General features: G+C 30.8%; 2 protein-coding genes and 1 long non-coding RNA gene across 3 annotated transcripts; 1 reads left to right on the top strand and 2 right to left on the bottom strand.

The window, feature by feature from the left end:
- Positions 1-827: 827 nt before the first annotated feature.
- LOC111026938 lies at positions 828-2126 on the bottom strand. Its single transcript, XM_022305131.1, has 4 exons — positions 2040-2126; positions 1693-1851; positions 1452-1569; positions 828-832 (listed from the first exon to the last, which is right to left on the bottom strand). Exons 1-4 carry the CDS (start codon positions 2079-2081, stop codon positions 828-830), a joined length of 324 nt encoding a protein of 107 aa, XP_022160823.1. The 5' UTR covers positions 2082-2126.
- A 176-nt stretch (positions 2127-2302) lies between these two features.
- LOC111026906 lies at positions 2303-3164 on the bottom strand. Its single transcript, XR_002603749.1, has 3 exons — positions 2729-3164; positions 2475-2585; positions 2303-2374 (listed from the first exon to the last, which is right to left on the bottom strand). It is a non-coding gene; the product is annotated as an uncharacterized LOC111026906 (long non-coding RNA).
- Positions 3165-6169: 3005 nt separating this feature from the next.
- LOC111026937 lies at positions 6170-19467 on the top strand. The gene is made up of 2 exons (XM_022305130.1): positions 6170-6191; positions 18293-19467. Exons 1-2 carry the CDS (start codon positions 6170-6172, stop codon positions 19465-19467), a joined length of 1197 nt encoding a protein of 398 aa, XP_022160822.1.
- Positions 19468-20254: the final 787 nt, after the last annotated feature.

The following is a 20254-nucleotide window of genomic DNA, read 5'->3' as shown; positions in this document are numbered from 1 at the left end:
CACCTTATCACTTATCACCGAAAGATTTATCACTCTGACTATAGGTATGATCTTGGCGGGCAAATTTGATTTATACGATTACCCATCAGACCTATAGATAGAATAAGAAAATACAATTTTTTCGTTCATGCAAGAGGATAGCCAAAGCGGAACGTCGGAAACCCAACTAAATAAGATTAGCCGTGCATGGTACATCACCGTGTTCTCTACCTATTCATTGCATTTTATCTAATCGCATTAATTGGGCCATAAAAGTAAAACTAAGACACTCAAAAATTAATGGCGAATAAAAGTATAAATGTATAATCATTGGCGCAACTAGACATTTTAAGTAGGGGGTGCTTAAGCTCCAGGTTTTTTTTGTGACTCGATTGGACCTAACACCACTATTTGCCTATACTAACCACTAAAACAAAACAAAAACCATAGTTCTGGGTCTACACAGGACAGTATAAATTGATTTTAAAAACAGAAACAAAAAAAGTCATACTTGATGTAGACAGTATAATACTAAATTATCCCGAATATTTTATATGCTTTTTGATTTTGGGGTTATTGGATGATCGCCTATTTTAGTAGACCATATATCACAACCACAGTTAACTTTTCTTACTATTTTTGACAATTTCCCAATTTTCAATTTTATTTTAACGTACATTTTTTTTTATAAATAAGTACCTATATTGTTTTAAATATGTTTTCCTGTGAAATTTGCCATCTGAGTATATGTCCATTTCAGGTTTAAACAAGGAGAAAACATGAGGGATTTAAAAAGCACAGATTTTCGAAAAAAAAAGGGTACTTCTGTAATGATAGTGATGAATTATTTAATCTTAAGACAATGTTAATATAACACGTTAAAAATACATGAATACCACTGAGCATAATTTAAATATGTCATGTTCATTCTGAGTGCTTAGACTTCCTGATATCGAGGTGAAGGTCTCTCGGCCACCTATGACGTCGACCCTAGCAGCTTAGGAACCCTCGTAACTTCACTGTCTGAGACATATTGAGGTAATATTCAACACCGTTTATTGGTATTATAGTTGATACGATCTTTATCGTATCATTTGTATCCATAACCATTGTTTAGGGATTATTATTTATTAATCCCCGTCGTAACTCGTAGGCTATTTTGGAGATACATTTATCAGACAGAGGATTTCAAGTAGCCAAACCAAAAATTATGTAAATGGTGCAATGCCTCGTGAAATAATTTTGTAGTATAATAATGTTTTTAAGGTTCCATAAAATACAACTTTCAAAATTCAGCAAATATACATTGCAATCTATTTATTTAGCTAATTACAATATTGAGTTGTAGATATATGTAAATATTAATAATTTCATTTTTTTATAAATGTATAAGCATTATTTTCATGCACAATGTGAAAATTTTAAAATTTTAAATGCATAAATACATATTTTATTGATTTTTAAGTGTATACAAATCCGATAATTAATTCTGATGTATAGTAAACAATAAGCAATAATATTGCCAAAATACCTACCTTTTTTAACACAATTTACAAACACCGATATCACTGAGTAATAATAACCAATCGTCTGTAAAAAAAAATAATAATAATCTAGCAACTTAACATTTGTTTTTGATTTGATAATTTTATTTTATGAAGAACAATGTTACTATAGTTATAGTAGGTAATTTTATGGGCCATAGGTACATACTTTATAAAATATTTCCAGATTTACAATTCTCGTTTTTGTATATTGTAATTTTTTCTGATGAGCATTATGCGTGTTCATTGCTAAGCTAATCAATTTTTTACATTTCATATCCATTTCTGTCCAATTACTGCTGTACAGCGCGAATATTATAGAATCTTTCTAAAACAATCATAAAGTAAAGAATAATTAACAAAATGTTCAATACGAATTACCAACTGTTGTAATTTGTAATGACTAATTTTAAATTTAATTTCAGATTTTGTATTCAAAATGTATTACTTGTCCTATTTATTATTCATTATTAAATATTTCATACATTGTTTTATTTCATATTATATTGTAATTACTTTTGTATGTAATATATCAAAGAAATAACACTTCAGAAACATTTGAACGATAATGATAGTAAATCCTGAAATACATTTTAGCAATGTAATTCTAGTAGGTACCTCAAATTTCGTTGTAATAATACTCTGGAAAAAATGTACTAAAATATGAATTAGGTAAAGGCAAAAACAAAATATATAAACAAAGTATTTTTTTTAATCTTTATTATCAAATGTAAATGTTCTATAGTTATGTTTGTACCACTAAAACAAACCAAATTAGTATGATTGAACTGGATACACTCCACAATTCTAGTAAATTTATCGTTCGAAATATTAAAAATTCATCATATTTCCTGTAAATATTAAATTGTTAGTCAACCTTTAATTTGTTAATTCAAAATTAATCTTAATTTTTTTTATATTTAAATAATAGATTACAAAATGAGAACATACTTCATAACTTTTTGATGGTCTATTATAGTTGTTAATAAGTCATTGTAAATTTGTAAACATTAAAATTATATTTATTAGTACGTAATTTCCTGACCACGTTATCAGTGCAATCTACAAGAAAACAACAACGATATTCTATAAATCGAAAATATGTAGCCATAGGTATCATATTAAAAAAAAATGTTAATTATGTTGCAAAGGAATGGTGTTAAAATACAGAATAATAAATTATAAAATGTAGTACCTATACTTACTATTTGAGGAGTGATATGATTTATGTCCGACCAATTCGAACGAGCTGCAAATAATTTGAAACTGACAGGTTAGTGCTAAGCATAGCGTAATCAAAATGGTATCAAAAATAACAATGCAAATCAATATAACGGTATTGCAAAATATTTCGATGATGTAAAATACATTGAAGCATGTGTTGTATGTTTCTTCAAGGAAGAGTAAATACAAATTTAGAACGTTTTGGCCATATGTGCTGGACGACACGTCATGATTTTTCATCACTGTAAACGTGTTACTGAATGCCAACGGATATATTGCCATACCGATCGCCATTAAGAAACACAATACTGTGAATATATATGTAAGCCAGATGGATAGATTTCTCCACAAATCTAAAATATGTCTGTGCTGGTGCCGATAATTCGTGAAGTTGAACTGCGTGACCGATAAGCAATTCCATATATCTTCTGAGTAGTGGACAACGATGTATATCTTGTAGTTAGCGAATAGTATGTTTATCGAGATCAATAAATAGATCATGGACTCGACTGTGTTGTTCGTCCAATAATAAACACCGCATAAGCATAGTATCAACGACATAATACTTTGGTACAACATTAAAATAACAAAGATACTTTTGTAAACGTTATTGAACCTACCTCGAAGTTTTACTTTTTTGGGATCCAAAATTTGATAGAGACCGAGGATCTTTGCCAGCAATTGGTTGAGAATTAGTTCGTTATCGTCGATGTTTTTCATAACTATCGATGGTTAAGTATATATTTTGCCCGTCTACAAACATACCAACATCTCATAAACTAAATGATCATTAAGTACCTACATGTACATTTATTACAGTAATATAGGTAATAATAATGAATAAACATACCTACCTACTTTTTCAGAAAATTAAGCTATTTGTTGCTATATTGTGTTAATATAAACACAATCATCAGAAATTAATTTATATTTTTCACAACTGGCTAGTTCTTGAATCTAGTTACATAATACGTTACAATAAGTATAAAATAAAATATGTAATCTTTATCATATTATAAAGAAGCGAACACCTCTTAAAATGAAGTTTCCTTAACTGGATTGGAAATTGGTGTATTTCATCTTTATGTGCCTGCGACTATGAAAATGTGAGGTGGGCTTATAAAACGAAATTGTATTTGTAAAATTGCCTTTTTAATAAATTTAAGAAAAAAATGTTGTGTAGTAATAATGGCTTTGAAATAATAATTATTTTTTCTCCTATAATCCTATATATTATCTATATAATATATAGGATTACTTACTATACATTATAAATATATTATCCGATATCAAATACGTAAGTAGCAAGTAGCTATGTAATTTAGATATAACTATATACATAATTATTAAAAAATATTTATTATTAACAATGAAAACCTATACTTTAACCTATTCAGATGCAGTTTTTCCAAAATGAAAAATTTAAACATTTTTAAACGGTTGAAAAAGTGTTTTTTTCAAAAGAATTAGTACAATATAGATTATAAATAGTTATAGTTGCAGCAGACTGCAGTACAGCTGATACATTTCTCATAATTGTTTATTTATACTCAGTACCTATACTATTTTTCCTTTGAGACTTTAACGTTTCTATACAATTAATAATTATTGAATTTTATGAAGGTATAAACGAAACACGAATAATAATTTTTACTCTATATCCATAATTTACTTAGGACGAACTAATATAAAAAAAGTGCGTGACGAAGAGGAATACATCAAATATTTAGGCATTTTGCCATTTTGATAGAACATGGATTATTACGTAGAATATCGTAGTATACAATACAGTTTCACTACCACAGGGGACAGAAGTACAGAACATGTAATTACTAATTGGCAACTACTAATGTAGATAATATGTTATAAATTGTTTTACATTTTTCGCACAAACCTAATGTGTTGCCGGCGGCGTAGTGTATAGGGGAAATAAGTACATTAGTGCAATGTTCAATATTGTCCATAGTTATATTTTAGCTTATGGCAAGTAAACTCCGTTCGTCGGGAGGGCAACCAACGCCATAGTCCACGCTCGGCCACTCCGTCCAACATGTACACATTAATTACATTACTATCAATACTTATTATTCTTATTCTTTTAATTAGTTAATGTACATTTTTAACTGTGAAGAATCAAGAATAAATAAGTTCGGAACAACGTATATGAGGTTTTATAATATTTACTCTTTAGAGCAATTTTGAATAATTTAAATGGCAATGACGCCAATATAATCTATTTGCATAATTTTAAAACAATTTATTAGGTACCCTTGCACAATGAAATCTATACCACGGTCCTTAGAAAACATAAACTTCTGGTTACATTTATATTATATTATTATATTCATATTATAACCTCCTTGCATGACGTGTAGGTAATCATTTTTATTTCGTGAAATACAAGATTTTCAAAGAAGACATTTTATTGGAGTGTATCGATACGCATCGGGTCAATTTTGAGAGTACAAGAAGTTACACGTGCAATATATAAGTTATACATAACGACCCGTATCGGATTCTGAGTCCCATACTAGTCAGTATGCAACTATTTCTGTCTGTACATAACTGTTCATCCCTATTTAGATATCGAATTGTTCTTCTTGAAAATCTTGATCATGTGATAATATCTACTTTACGGTTTCGGCGCAATAGTATTTAAACCTTCGACATTTAATGGAATGCAACCAAACGTACAATAATAATCATCAGTTATAAACCTATAACCGTGGCTGGCTAACTTAAGAGAATCGATGGCAGACAGTTATTTAAGCCAAAACATACCAATATTCTGTAAATCATACACATACTTACCGACCTAATAATACGATAATACTTTTTAAAACGGGTTTAAATTTGTTATTATTTCTACTTGATATCGGTCAATCTACTTTTCCCAATTTTACCCCCGACAGCTAAAAAATTAATTTGAATAATTTGAAATTTTGGGAATTTTAAAAGTTGATTAAACGGAATTTGATTTAGAAATCTTAAAATGTGGACTGGCTGATCTCAAGTAGACATTCACGAGCTAACACAAGCAAATGTCCATAAAGGATAAAAAATAAATTAAAAAAAAAGAAATTGGTGTCAAACTCTGAAGACTGCAGTCTACAATCTCCTTATTCTTAAAGTCATAACATTATTTACATTAATTAATTTACTAAACAGTGATTATTTAAAGGGCACCAGCTGGTTTTCAAAGTTTGAAAAATGTCTATAAAAATATCAAATATATTTAAATTTAAGAAAAAAGTGGGAAGGGAAGAGGTGCTCGCAGGCAAATGCATTTTAAAAATAAAAAAAAAACAATTTCAAAATATATTGTATATACATGCATGGAGACCACCAGTCTACAATCAAAAATACAAATCAAAATGTCTATTGAAATTACTAAGTTCATTAAACAATGATTACCTATTTAGATGGCACCAGATGGTTATCAAGGTATAAAAATGCATAAACAATATTGTTTTTAGTTTTAATGGCAAAACAATAACTTAATATAAAACTCTAGAAGTGTTGACACTTGAGAAAAATTTAAAACTAGGCTTTCAAATTAACAAAAAATTGGATACTTTTATCGTGCCTATTATATTATCTCTGGGCTCGCATTACTTTGCTATTAAACTATATTATTCTATAATAATGCGCAGAGAACAGAATTTTCAAATTTAATATTTGAGATTGTTGTAACATAATATTGACATGAGTTTCAGTGGCACTATCTGCTAGAGCCAAAAATAAATAATAATTAGCAAATGCTGCAACTCTCCAGTACTTCTTATAAGTTATAACCTTATAACTAAAGTCCGACTTTAATTGACATTGCACCTATGTTTGCACACAAGATGAATCAAATCTGATCAAATATTGTGTTGTATAAAGTATCAACCTCAGTTATGTACAGTTCCGTCTTTACCCTATGGGCACGTGGGGCACGTGCCCAGGGCCCCCATCCAAATGGGGCCCCCGGCCAAATCGAAATTACAATTTTAAATTGTAATGTTTTCGCCGTTACCGATCCTATACGATTACGACGGTTATCGGCAACGACTCGCGGAGTATGTTTCGGTCGGGAGCGGGAGGGGTTACCCACACAAATGCAAGAAACTACAACAAGTTTTATATATATAAATCAATTACTGCAGTGCCAATAATCTATATCAGTTTCCACCCGCCCGCATTATGTTTATGTACTAGATTATTTATCTTATCTTAATTATGTCAAAGCAGTGAATTGAATAGGAATTTTATTTTGAACGTTTTCAGTAAATACACAATAAAACTGGCTGTCAGTACAAGTGCGCCGTTTGTCCGTTTCGTTTTGTTTATTTAACTATAATAAAAATATAAAATATAACATTTTATTAGTGTCTGTAATAGAGTTGTAGTCTCATTTAATTATGTCAAAAAGGACATATTTGAGTGGTTCAGAAAAAAGAAAAAGACTTGCGATCCAAAAAGAAAAAATAGCAGCAAATATGGCAGAAAAGTATTCTGGGTTACAGGCAAGAATTAAAGAGCAATTCATTTAATTATGTCAAAAAGGACATATTTGAGTGGTTCAGAAAAAAGAAAAAGACTTGCGATCCAAAAAGAAAAAATAGCAGCAAATATGGCAGAAAAGTATTCTGGGTTACAGGCAAGAATTAAAGAGCAATTCATTTAATTATGTCAAAAAGGACATATTTGAGTGGTTCAGAAAAAAGAAAAAGACTTGCGATCCAAAAAGAAAAAATAGCAGCAAATATGGCAGAAAAGTATTCTGGGTTACAGGCAAGAATTAAAGAGCAATTCATTTAATTATGTCAAAAAGGACATATTTGAGTGGTTCAGAAAAAAGAAAAAGACTTGCGATCCAAAAAGAAAAAATAGCAGCAAATATGGCAGAAAAGTATTCTGGGTTACAGGCAAGAATTAAAGAGCAATTCATTTAATTATGTCAAAAAGGACATATTTGAGTGGTTCAGAAAAAAGAAAAAGACTTGCGATCCAAAAAGAAAAAATAGCAGCAAATATGGCAGAAAAGTATTCTGGGTTACAGGCAAGAATTAAAGAGCAATTCATTTAATTATGTCAAAAAGGACATATTTGAGTGGTTCAGAAAAAAGAAAAAGACTTGCGATCCAAAAAGAAAAAATAGCAGCAAATATGGCAGAAAAGTATTCTGGGTTACAGGCAAGAATTAAAGAGCAATTCATTTAATTATGTCAAAAAGGACATATTTGAGTGGTTCAGAAAAAAGAAAAAGACTTGCGATCCAAAAAGAAAAAATAGCAGCAAATATGGCAGAAAAGTATTCTGGGTTACAGGCAAGAATTAAAGAGCAATTCATTTAATTATGTCAAAAAGGACATATTTGAGTGGTTCAGAAAAAAGAAAAAGACTTGCGATCCAAAAAGAAAAAATAGCAGCAAATATGGCAGAAAAGTATTCTGGGTTACAGGCAAGAATTAAAGAGCAATTCATTTAATTATGTCAAAAAGGACATATTTGAGTGGTTCAGAAAAAAGAAAAAGACTTGCGATCCAAAAAGAAAAAATAGCAGCAAATATGGCAGAAAAGTATTCTGGGTTACAGGCAAGAATTAAAGAGCAATTCATTTAATTATGTCAAAAAGGACATATTTGAGTGGTTCAGAAAAAAGAAAAAGACTTGCGATCCAAAAAGAAAAAATAGCAGCAAATATGGCAGAAAAGTATTCTGGGTTACAGGCAAGAATTAAAGAGCAATTCATTTAATTATGTCAAAAAGGACATATTTGAGTGGTTCAGAAAAAAGAAAAAGACTTGCGATCCAAAAAGAAAAAATAGCAGCAAATATGGCAGAAAAGTATTCTGGGTTACAGGCAAGAATTAAAGAGCAATTCATTTAATTATGTCAAAAAGGACATATTTGAGTGGTTCAGAAAAAAGAAAAAGACTTGCGATCCAAAAAGAAAAAATAGCAGCAAATATGGCAGAAAAGTATTCTGGGTTACAGGCAAGAATTAAAGAGCAATTCATTTAATTATGTCAAAAAGGACATATTTGAGTGGTTCAGAAAAAAGAAAAAGACTTGCGATCCAAAAAGAAAAAATAGCAGCAAATATGGCAGAAAAGTATTCTGGGTTACAGGCAAGAATTAAAGAGCAATTCATTTAATTATGTCAAAAAGGACATATTTGAGTGGTTCAGAAAAAAGAAAAAGACTTGCGATCCAAAAAGAAAAAATAGCAGCAAATATGGCAGAAAAGTATTCTGGGTTACAGGCAAGAATTAAAGAGCAATTCATTTAATTATGTCAAAAAGGACATATTTGAGTGGTTCAGAAAAAAGAAAAAGACTTGCGATCCAAAAAGAAAAAATAGCAGCAAATATGGCAGAAAAGTATTCTGGGTTACAGGCAAGAATTAAAGAGCAATTCATTTAATTATGTCAAAAAGGACATATTTGAGTGGTTCAGAAAAAAGAAAAAGACTTGCGATCCAAAAAGAAAAAATAGCAGCAAATATGGCAGAAAAGTATTCTGGGTTACAGGCAAGAATTAAAGAGCAATTCATTTAATTATGTCAAAAAGGACATATTTGAGTGGTTCAGAAAAAAGAAAAAGACTTGCGATCCAAAAAGAAAAAATAGCAGCAAATATGGCAGAAAAGTATTCTGGGTTACAGGCAAGAATTAAAGAGCAATTCATTTAATTATGTCAAAAAGGACATATTTGAGTGGTTCAGAAAAAAGAAAAAGACTTGCGATCCAAAAAGAAAAAATAGCAGCAAATATGGCAGAAAAGTATTCTGGGTTACAGGCAAGAATTAAAGAGCAATTCATTTAATTATGTCAAAAAGGACATATTTGAGTGGTTCAGAAAAAAGAAAAAGACTTGCGATCCAAAAAGAAAAAATAGCAGCAAATATGGCAGAAAAGTATTCTGGGTTACAGGCAAGAATTAAAGAGCAATTCATTTAATTATGTCAAAAAGGACATATTTGAGTGGTTCAGAAAAAAGAAAAAGACTTGCGATCCAAAAAGAAAAAATAGCAGCAAATATGGCAGAAAAGTATTCTGGGTTACAGGCAAGAATTAAAGAGCAATTCATTTAATTATGTCAAAAAGGACATATTTGAGTGGTTCAGAAAAAAGAAAAAGACTTGCGATCCAAAAAGAAAAAATAGCAGCAAATATGGCAGAAAAGTATTCTGGGTTACAGGCAAGAATTAAAGAGCAATTCATTTAATTATGTCAAAAAGGACATATTTGAGTGGTTCAGAAAAAAGAAAAAGACTTGCGATCCAAAAAGAAAAAATAGCAGCAAATATGGCAGAAAAGTATTCTGGGTTACAGGCAAGAATTAAAGAGCAATTCATTTAATTATGTCAAAAAGGACATATTTGAGTGGTTCAGAAAAAAGAAAAAGACTTGCGATCCAAAAAGAAAAAATAGCAGCAAATATGGCAGAAAAGTATTCTGGGTTACAGGCAAGAATTAAAGAGCAATTCATTTAATTATGTCAAAAAGGACATATTTGAGTGGTTCAGAAAAAAGAAAAAGACTTGCGATCCAAAAAGAAAAAATAGCAGCAAATATGGCAGAAAAGTATTCTGGGTTACAGGCAAGAATTAAAGAGCAATTCATTTAATTATGTCAAAAAGGACATATTTGAGTGGTTCAGAAAAAAGAAAAAGACTTGCGATCCAAAAAGAAAAAATAGCAGCAAATATGGCAGAAAAGTATTCTGGGTTACAGGCAAGAATTAAAGAGCAATTCATTTAATTATGTCAAAAAGGACATATTTGAGTGGTTCAGAAAAAAGAAAAAGACTTGCGATCCAAAAAGAAAAAATAGCAGCAAATATGGCAGAAAAGTATTCTGGGTTACAGGCAAGAATTAAAGAGCAATTCATTTAATTATGTCAAAAAGGACATATTTGAGTGGTTCAGAAAAAAGAAAAAGACTTGCGATCCAAAAAGAAAAAATAGCAGCAAATATGGCAGAAAAGTATTCTGGGTTACAGGCAAGAATTAAAGAGCAATTCATTTAATTATGTCAAAAAGGACATATTTGAGTGGTTCAGAAAAAAGAAAAAGACTTGCGATCCAAAAAGAAAAAATAGCAGCAAATATGGCAGAAAAGTATTCTGGGTTACAGGCAAGAATTAAAGAGCAATTCATTTAATTATGTCAAAAAGGACATATTTGAGTGGTTCAGAAAAAAGAAAAAGACTTGCGATCCAAAAAGAAAAAATAGCAGCAAATATGGCAGAAAAGTATTCTGGGTTACAGGCAAGAATTAAAGAGCAATTCATTTAATTATGTCAAAAAGGACATATTTGAGTGGTTCAGAAAAAAGAAAAAGACTTGCGATCCAAAAAGAAAAAATAGCAGCAAATATGGCAGAAAAGTATTCTGGGTTACAGGCAAGAATTAAAGAGCAATTCATTTAATTATGTCAAAAAGGACATATTTGAGTGGTTCAGAAAAAAGAAAAAGACTTGCGATCCAAAAAGAAAAAATAGCAGCAAATATGGCAGAAAAGTATTCTGGGTTACAGGCAAGAATTAAAGAGCAATTCATTTAATTATGTCAAAAAGGACATATTTGAGTGGTTCAGAAAAAAGAAAAAGACTTGCGATCCAAAAAGAAAAAATAGCAGCAAATATGGCAGAAAAGTATTCTGGGTTACAGGCAAGAATTAAAGAGCAATTCATTTAATTATGTCAAAAAGGACATATTTGAGTGGTTCAGAAAAAAGAAAAAGACTTGCGATCCAAAAAGAAAAAATAGCAGCAAATATGGCAGAAAAGTATTCTGGGTTACAGGCAAGAATTAAAGAGCAATTCATTTAATTATGTCAAAAAGGACATATTTGAGTGGTTCAGAAAAAAGAAAAAGACTTGCGATCCAAAAAGAAAAAATAGCAGCAAATATGGCAGAAAAGTATTCTGGGTTACAGGCAAGAATTAAAGAGCAATTCATTTAATTATGTCAAAAAGGACATATTTGAGTGGTTCAGAAAAAAGAAAAAGACTTGCGATCCAAAAAGAAAAAATAGCAGCAAATATGGCAGAAAAGTATTCTGGGTTACAGGCAAGAATTAAAGAGCAATTCATTTAATTATGTCAAAAAGGACATATTTGAGTGGTTCAGAAAAAAGAAAAAGACTTGCGATCCAAAAAGAAAAAATAGCAGCAAATATGGCAGAAAAGTATTCTGGGTTACAGGCAAGAATTAAAGAGCAATTCATTTAATTATGTCAAAAAGGACATATTTGAGTGGTTCAGAAAAAAGAAAAAGACTTGCGATCCAAAAAGAAAAAATAGCAGCAAATATGGCAGAAAAGTATTCTGGGTTACAGGCAAGAATTAAAGAGCAATTCATTTAATTATGTCAAAAAGGACATATTTGAGTGGTTCAGAAAAAAGAAAAAGACTTGCGATCCAAAAAGAAAAAATAGCAGCAAATATGGCAGAAAAGTATTCTGGGTTACAGGCAAGAATTAAAGAGCAATTCATTTAATTATGTCAAAAAGGACATATTTGAGTGGTTCAGAAAAAAGAAAAAGACTTGCGATCCAAAAAGAAAAAATAGCAGCAAATATGGCAGAAAAGTATTCTGGGTTACAGGCAAGAATTAAAGAGCAATTCATTTAATTATGTCAAAAAGGACATATTTGAGTGGTTCAGAAAAAAGAAAAAGACTTGCGATCCAAAAAGAAAAAATAGCAGCAAATATGGCAGAAAAGTATTCTGGGTTACAGGCAAGAATTAAAGAGCAATTCATTTAATTATGTCAAAAAGGACATATTTGAGTGGTTCAGAAAAAAGAAAAAGACTTGCGATCCAAAAAGAAAAAATAGCAGCAAATATGGCAGAAAAGTATTCTGGGTTACAGGCAAGAATTAAAGAGCAATTCATTTAATTATGTCAAAAAGGACATATTTGAGTGGTTCAGAAAAAAGAAAAAGACTTGCGATCCAAAAAGAAAAAATAGCAGCAAATATGGCAGAAAAGTATTCTGGGTTACAGGCAAGAATTAAAGAGCAATTCATTTAATTATGTCAAAAAGGACATATTTGAGTGGTTCAGAAAAAAGAAAAAGACTTGCGATCCAAAAAGAAAAAATAGCAGCAAATATGGCAGAAAAGTATTCTGGGTTACAGGCAAGAATTAAAGAGCAATTCATTTAATTATGTCAAAAAGGACATATTTGAGTGGTTCAGAAAAAAGAAAAAGACTTGCGATCCAAAAAGAAAAAATAGCAGCAAATATGGCAGAAAAGTATTCTGGGTTACAGGCAAGAATTAAAGAGCAATTCATTTAATTATGTCAAAAAGGACATATTTGAGTGGTTCAGAAAAAAGAAAAAGACTTGCGATCCAAAAAGAAAAAATAGCAGCAAATATGGCAGAAAAGTATTCTGGGTTACAGGCAAGAATTAAAGAGCAATTCATTTAATTATGTCAAAAAGGACATATTTGAGTGGTTCAGAAAAAAGAAAAAGACTTGCGATCCAAAAAGAAAAAATAGCAGCAAATATGGCAGAAAAGTATTCTGGGTTACAGGCAAGAATTAAAGAGCAATTCATTTAATTATGTCAAAAAGGACATATTTGAGTGGTTCAGAAAAAAGAAAAAGACTTGCGATCCAAAAAGAAAAAATAGCAGCAAATATGGCAGAAAAGTATTCTGGGTTACAGGCAAGAATTAAAGAGCAATTCATTTAATTATGTCAAAAAGGACATATTTGAGTGGTTCAGAAAAAAGAAAAAGACTTGCGATCCAAAAAGAAAAAATAGCAGCAAATATGGCAGAAAAGTATTCTGGGTTACAGGCAAGAATTAAAGAGCAATTCATTTAATTATGTCAAAAAGGACATATTTGAGTGGTTCAGAAAAAAGAAAAAGACTTGCGATCCAAAAAGAAAAAATAGCAGCAAATATGGCAGAAAAGTATTCTGGGTTACAGGCAAGAATTAAAGAGCAATTCATTTAATTATGTCAAAAAGGACATATTTGAGTGGTTCAGAAAAAAGAAAAAGACTTGCGATCCAAAAAGAAAAAATAGCAGCAAATATGGCAGAAAAGTATTCTGGGTTACAGGCAAGAATTAAAGAGCAATTCATTTAATTATGTCAAAAAGGACATATTTGAGTGGTTCAGAAAAAAGAAAAAGACTTGCGATCCAAAAAGAAAAAATAGCAGCAAATATGGCAGAAAAGTATTCTGGGTTACAGGCAAGAATTAAAGAGCAATTCATTTAATTATGTCAAAAAGGACATATTTGAGTGGTTCAGAAAAAAGAAAAAGACTTGCGATCCAAAAAGAAAAAATAGCAGCAAATATGGCAGAAAAGTATTCTGGGTTACAGGCAAGAATTAAAGAGCAATTCATTTAATTATGTCAAAAAGGACATATTTGAGTGGTTCAGAAAAAAGAAAAAGACTTGCGATCCAAAAAGAAAAAATAGCAGCAAATATGGCAGAAAAGTATTCTGGGTTACAGGCAAGAATTAAAGAGCAATTCATTTAATTATGTCAAAAAGGACATATTTGAGTGGTTCAGAAAAAAGAAAAAGACTTGCGATCCAAAAAGAAAAAATAGCAGCAAATATGGCAGAAAAGTATTCTGGGTTACAGGCAAGAATTAAAGAGCAATTCATTTAATTATGTCAAAAAGGACATATTTGAGTGGTTCAGAAAAAAGAAAAAGACTTGCGATCCAAAAAGAAAAAATAGCAGCAAATATGGCAGAAAAGTATTCTGGGTTACAGGCAAGAATTAAAGAGCAATTCATTTAATTATGTCAAAAAGGACATATTTGAGTGGTTCAGAAAAAAGAAAAAGACTTGCGATCCAAAAAGAAAAAATAGCAGCAAATATGGCAGAAAAGTATTCTGGGTTACAGGCAAGAATTAAAGAGCAATTCATTTAATTATGTCAAAAAGGACATATTTGAGTGGTTCAGAAAAAAGAAAAAGACTTGCGATCCAAAAAGAAAAAATAGCAGCAAATATGGCAGAAAAGTATTCTGGGTTACAGGCAAGAATTAAAGAGCAATTCATTTAATTATGTCAAAAAGGACATATTTGAGTGGTTCAGAAAAAAGAAAAAGACTTGCGATCCAAAAAGAAAAAATAGCAGCAAATATGGCAGAAAAGTATTCTGGGTTACAGGCAAGAATTAAAGAGCAATTCATTTAATTATGTCAAAAAGGACATATTTGAGTGGTTCAGAAAAAAGAAAAAGACTTGCGATCCAAAAAGAAAAAATAGCAGCAAATATGGCAGAAAAGTATTCTGGGTTACAGGCAAGAATTAAAGAGCAATTCATTTAATTATGTCAAAAAGGACATATTTGAGTGGTTCAGAAAAAAGAAAAAGACTTGCGATCCAAAAAGAAAAAATAGCAGCAAATATGGCAGAAAAGTATTCTGGGTTACAGGCAAGAATTAAAGAGCAATTCATTTAATTATGTCAAAAAGGACATATTTGAGTGGTTCAGAAAAAAGAAAAAGACTTGCGATCCAAAAAGAAAAAATAGCAGCAAATATGGCAGAAAAGTATTCTGGGTTACAGGCAAGAATTAAAGAGCAATTCATTTAATTATGTCAAAAAGGACATATTTGAGTGGTTCAGAAAAAAGAAAAAGACTTGCGATCCAAAAAGAAAAAATAGCAGCAAATATGGCAGAAAAGTATTCTGGGTTACAGGCAAGAATTAAAGAGCAATTCATTTAATTATGTCAAAAAGGACATATTTGAGTGGTTCAGAAAAAAGAAAAAGACTTGCGATCCAAAAAGAAAAAATAGCAGCAAATATGGCAGAAAAGTATTCTGGGTTACAGGCAAGAATTAAAGAGCAATTCATTTAATTATGTCAAAAAGGACATATTTGAGTGGTTCAGAAAAAAGAAAAAGACTTGCGATCCAAAAAGAAAAAATAGCAGCAAATATGGCAGAAAAGTATTCTGGGTTACAGGCAAGAATTAAAGAGCAATTCATTTAATTATGTCAAAAAGGACATATTTGAGTGGTTCAGAAAAAAGAAAAAGACTTGCGATCCAAAAAGAAAAAATAGCAGCAAATATGGCAGAAAAGTATTCTGGGTTACAGGCAAGAATTAAAGAGCAATTCATTTAATTATGTCAAAAAGGACATATTTGAGTGGTTCAGAAAAAAGAAAAAGACTTGCGATCCAAAAAGAAAAAATAGCAGCAAATATGGCAGAAAAGTATTCTGGGTTACAGGCAAGAATTAAAGAGCAATTCATTTAATTATGTCAAAAAGGACATATTTGAGTGGTTCAGAAAAAAGAAAAAGACTTGCGATCCAAAAAGAAAAAATAGCAGCAAATATGGCAGAAAAGTATTCTGGGTTACAGGCAAGAATTAAAGAGCAATTCATTTAATTATGTCAAAAAGGACATATTTGAGTGGTTCAGAAAAAAGAAAAAGACTTGCGATCCAAAAAGAAAAAATAGCAGCAAATATGGCAGAAAAGTATTCTGGGTTACAGGCAAGAATTAAAGAGCAATTCATTTAATTATGTCAAAAAGGACATATTTGAGTGGTTCAGAAAAAAGAAAAAGACTTGCGATCCAAAAAGAAAAAATAGCAGCAAATATGGCAGAAAAGTATTCTGGGTTACAGGCAAGAATTAAAGAGCAATTCATTTAATTATGTCAAAAAGGACATATTTGAGTGGTTCAGAAAAAAGAAAAAGACTTGCGATCCAAAAAGAAAAAATAGCAGCAAATATGGCAGAAAAGTATTCTGGGTTACAGGCAAGAATTAAAGAGCAATTCATTTAATTATGTCAAAAAGGACATATTTGAGTGGTTCAGAAAAAAGAAAAAGACTTGCGATCCAAAAAGAAAAAATAGCAGCAAATATGGCAGAAAAGTATTCTGGGTTACAGGCAAGAATTAAAGAGCAATTCATTTAATTATGTCAAAAAGGACATATTTGAGTGGTTCAGAAAAAAGAAAAAGACTTGCGATCCAAAAAGAAAAAATAGCAGCAAATATGGCAGAAAAGTATTCTGGGTTACAGGCAAGAATTAAAGAGCAATTCATTTAATTATGTCAAAAAGGACATATTTGAGTGGTTCAGAAAAAAGAAAAAGACTTGCGATCCAAAAAGAAAAAATAGCAGCAAATATGGCAGAAAAGTATTCTGGGTTACAGGCAAGAATTAAAGAGCAATTCATTTAATTATGTCAAAAAGGACATATTTGAGTGGTTCAGAAAAAAGAAAAAGACTTGCGATCCAAAAAGAAAAAATAGCAGCAAATATGGCAGAAAAGTATTCTGGGTTACAGGCAAGAATTAAAGAGCAATTCATTTAATTATGTCAAAAAGGACATATTTGAGTGGTTCAGAAAAAAGAAAAAGACTTGCGATCCAAAAAGAAAAAATAGCAGCAAATATGGCAGAAAAGTATTCTGGGTTACAGGCAAGAATTAAAGAGCAATTCATTTAATTATGTCAAAAAGGACATATTTGAGTGGTTCAGAAAAAAGAAAAAGACTTGCGATCCAAAAAGAAAAAATAGCAGCAAATATGGCAGAAAAGTATTCTGGGTTACAGGCAAGAATTAAAGAGCAATTCATTTAATTATGTCAAAAAGGACATATTTGAGTGGTTCAGAAAAAAGAAAAAGACTTGCGATCCAAAAAGAAAAAATAGCAGCAAATATGGCAGAAAAGTATTCTGGGTTACAGGCAAGAATTAAAGAGCAATTCATTTAATTATGTCAAAAAGGACATATTTGAGTGGTTCAGAAAAAAGAAAAAGACTTGCGATCCAAAAAGAAAAAATAGCAGCAAATATGGCAGAAAAGTATTCTGGGTTACAGGCAAGAATTAAAGAGCAATTCATTTAATTATGTCAAAAAGGACATATTTGAGTGGTTCAGAAAAAAGAAAAAGACTTGCGATCCAAAAAGAAAAAATAGCAGCAAATATGGCAGAAAAGTATTCTGGGTTACAGGCAAGAATTAAAGAGCAATTCATTTAATTATGTCAAAAAGGACATATTTGAGTGGTTCAGAAAAAAGAAAAAGACTTGCGATCCAAAAAGAAAAAATAGCAGCAAATATGGCAGAAAAGTATTCTGGGTTACAGGCAAGAATTAAAGAGCAATTCATTTAATTATGTCAAAAAGGACATATTTGAGTGGTTCAGAAAAAAGAAAAAGACTTGCGATCCAAAAAGAAAAAATAGCAGCAAATATGGCAGAAAAGTATTCTGGGTTACAGGCAAGAATTAAAGAGCAATTCATTTAATTATGTCAAAAAGGACATATTTGAGTGGTTCAGAAAAAAGAAAAAGACTTGCGATCCAAAAAGAAAAAATAGCAGCAAATATGGCAGAAAAGTATTCTGGGTTACAGGCAAGAATTAAAGAGCAATTCATTTAATTATGTCAAAAAGGACATATTTGAGTGGTTCAGAAAAAAGAAAAAGACTTGCGATCCAAAAAGAAAAAATAGCAGCAAATATGGCAGAAAAGTATTCTGGGTTACAGGCAAGAATTAAAGAGCAATGTAAATTTGCAATTTTCGTCCCTTGTGCAGCACATTCATTGAACCTGGTAGGGGTCCAAGCGGTTGGATGTGTTTCAGAAGCAGTATCATACTTTCAATTAGTCCAGAAATTGTTCAATTTTTTTTCAAGTTCAGCCAATCGATGGAAGATATTAAAAGTATGTTTAGGCGGACAAAAAGTTCTGAAAAACTTATCTGAAACCAGATGGTCGGCACGAGCTGATGCTATTAATGCTTTGCACAATGGTTATAATCATATTTTTGAAGCTTTATTATTAATTGCTAAAAACACCGATCAATCAGCAGAAACGAAAAACGAGGCACAAAGTCTTGCCAAAAAAATGGAAAAATTGGAGACCGTTATCCTAACTGAGACATGGAATGACCTTCTGGGAGCTATAAATAAAACAAGCTTAAGTTTACAGAATAATACTATAACAATGGACGTTGCAACAAAACTGTTTGCATCACTTAGCGAGTATATTAGTAATGCACGCAATAATTTTGATCAGTATGAATCGGCCGCCAAAGAAATTAATCCAAATTCTGACTATAAAGATAAATTTCAAAGAATAAGAATTCGAAGCACACGTATTACTTTTTTGGAAAATCCATCAGAGACTGTGCAGTTGAGTGGTAAAGAAAAATTTTATGTAGAAACGTTCCTTCCCATAATCGACACGCTAAATACACATTTAATGCAACGATCGGAATCGTACAAAGAAATTAATGAACGTTTTAGTTTTTTTACTCAGTTACGAACAATTGAACCTAATCATTTGAAAAAAAAATGCAAAGAATTGGCAGATTTCTATTGTGAAGACATAAACACTAATGAATTAAATTCAGAATGTTTTCATTTAAGGGAATACTTGAAAACCTTCAAAAATGAATCCATGGACTTAAGTATCTTAGACATACATTCTTTAATAAAAGCAGACAAATTAGCAGAAACCTTCCCAAACGTGGAAGTTGTCACAAGGATTTTCCTTTGCCTCATGATCACCAATTGCAGTGGGGAGCGCTCATTTTCACAACTAAAAAGAATAAAAAACGAATTACGAACAACTATGTTGCAAGAACGGTTAACCAATTTGTCAATAATGTGCATAGAAAGTGATCTCCTTCAAAAACTAGACTTCGAAGATATAATTGAAGATTTTGCACAACAGAAATCTCGAAAAAAGCCGTTGCTTACGTCTTAACGATATACATAAACTATAAGTTTCATTGTTTTTTTTTTATTCAGTGAAATGTACATAGTTTTTAATTAATATTAAATAAATCATATTAAATAAATTTTTGATATTTTTATTCAACTTTTGCAGGCCTACTAAAAGGGCCCCTTTAGCTCCAGGTGCCCATGGGCCCCTGCAAAGCTTAAGACGGCCCTGGTTATGTACTAACTACATATTTCATTTCAGAACGTAGTTTTTCTTTGTACTAACATATTTTAAATAATATAAAGGTATAACTGTAAAGAACCTAATTATTTGGAAATCTATTTGAATATCAATTTTAATACAAGGATTTTTTTGGTACAATATTATAGAGGTTAGAGATTTACAATATAGTTATGATTTTCACGCAAGCTAAATAAATTAATTTTACGCTAGGGTGTTGAATATGATGCGTTTGATTATAATATAATACTATTTCAATTAGAAACCAACTAGACAAGTAGCATAACAAAATTGCGAGTTTATTTATGTAAATCAAGTTCATGAACGAAAATTGTTTTTTAATTATTTCGGTAATAATGATTTAGGTACTTCATTCAGTATTTCAGTAACTAAGTGGTTGCGGTCACCCTCTAAACGGCACAGCAAAACATACGCCGGACGAATTTTTTCGTCCGTCCCCATATTGAGCCACGCCGTTTATGATTTATCGGGTCACTGACCAACTCCTGCTCTTTGCCGTCACTGCATTCTGTTTCCCGTTCCGGATGGTTCATCAGTCCAAAAGTTATATGTATGTACATTTGGCGCT

This window comes from Myzus persicae, unplaced genomic scaffold (assembly GCF_001856785.1).
Source record: "Myzus persicae strain clone G006 unplaced genomic scaffold, MPER_G0061.0, whole genome shotgun sequence".
Lineage (NCBI taxonomy): Eukaryota > Metazoa > Arthropoda > Insecta > Hemiptera > Aphididae > Myzus > Myzus persicae.
The sequence above is the reverse complement of the archived record's forward strand: the minus strand, read 5'-3'. Positions and strand labels throughout refer to the sequence as shown.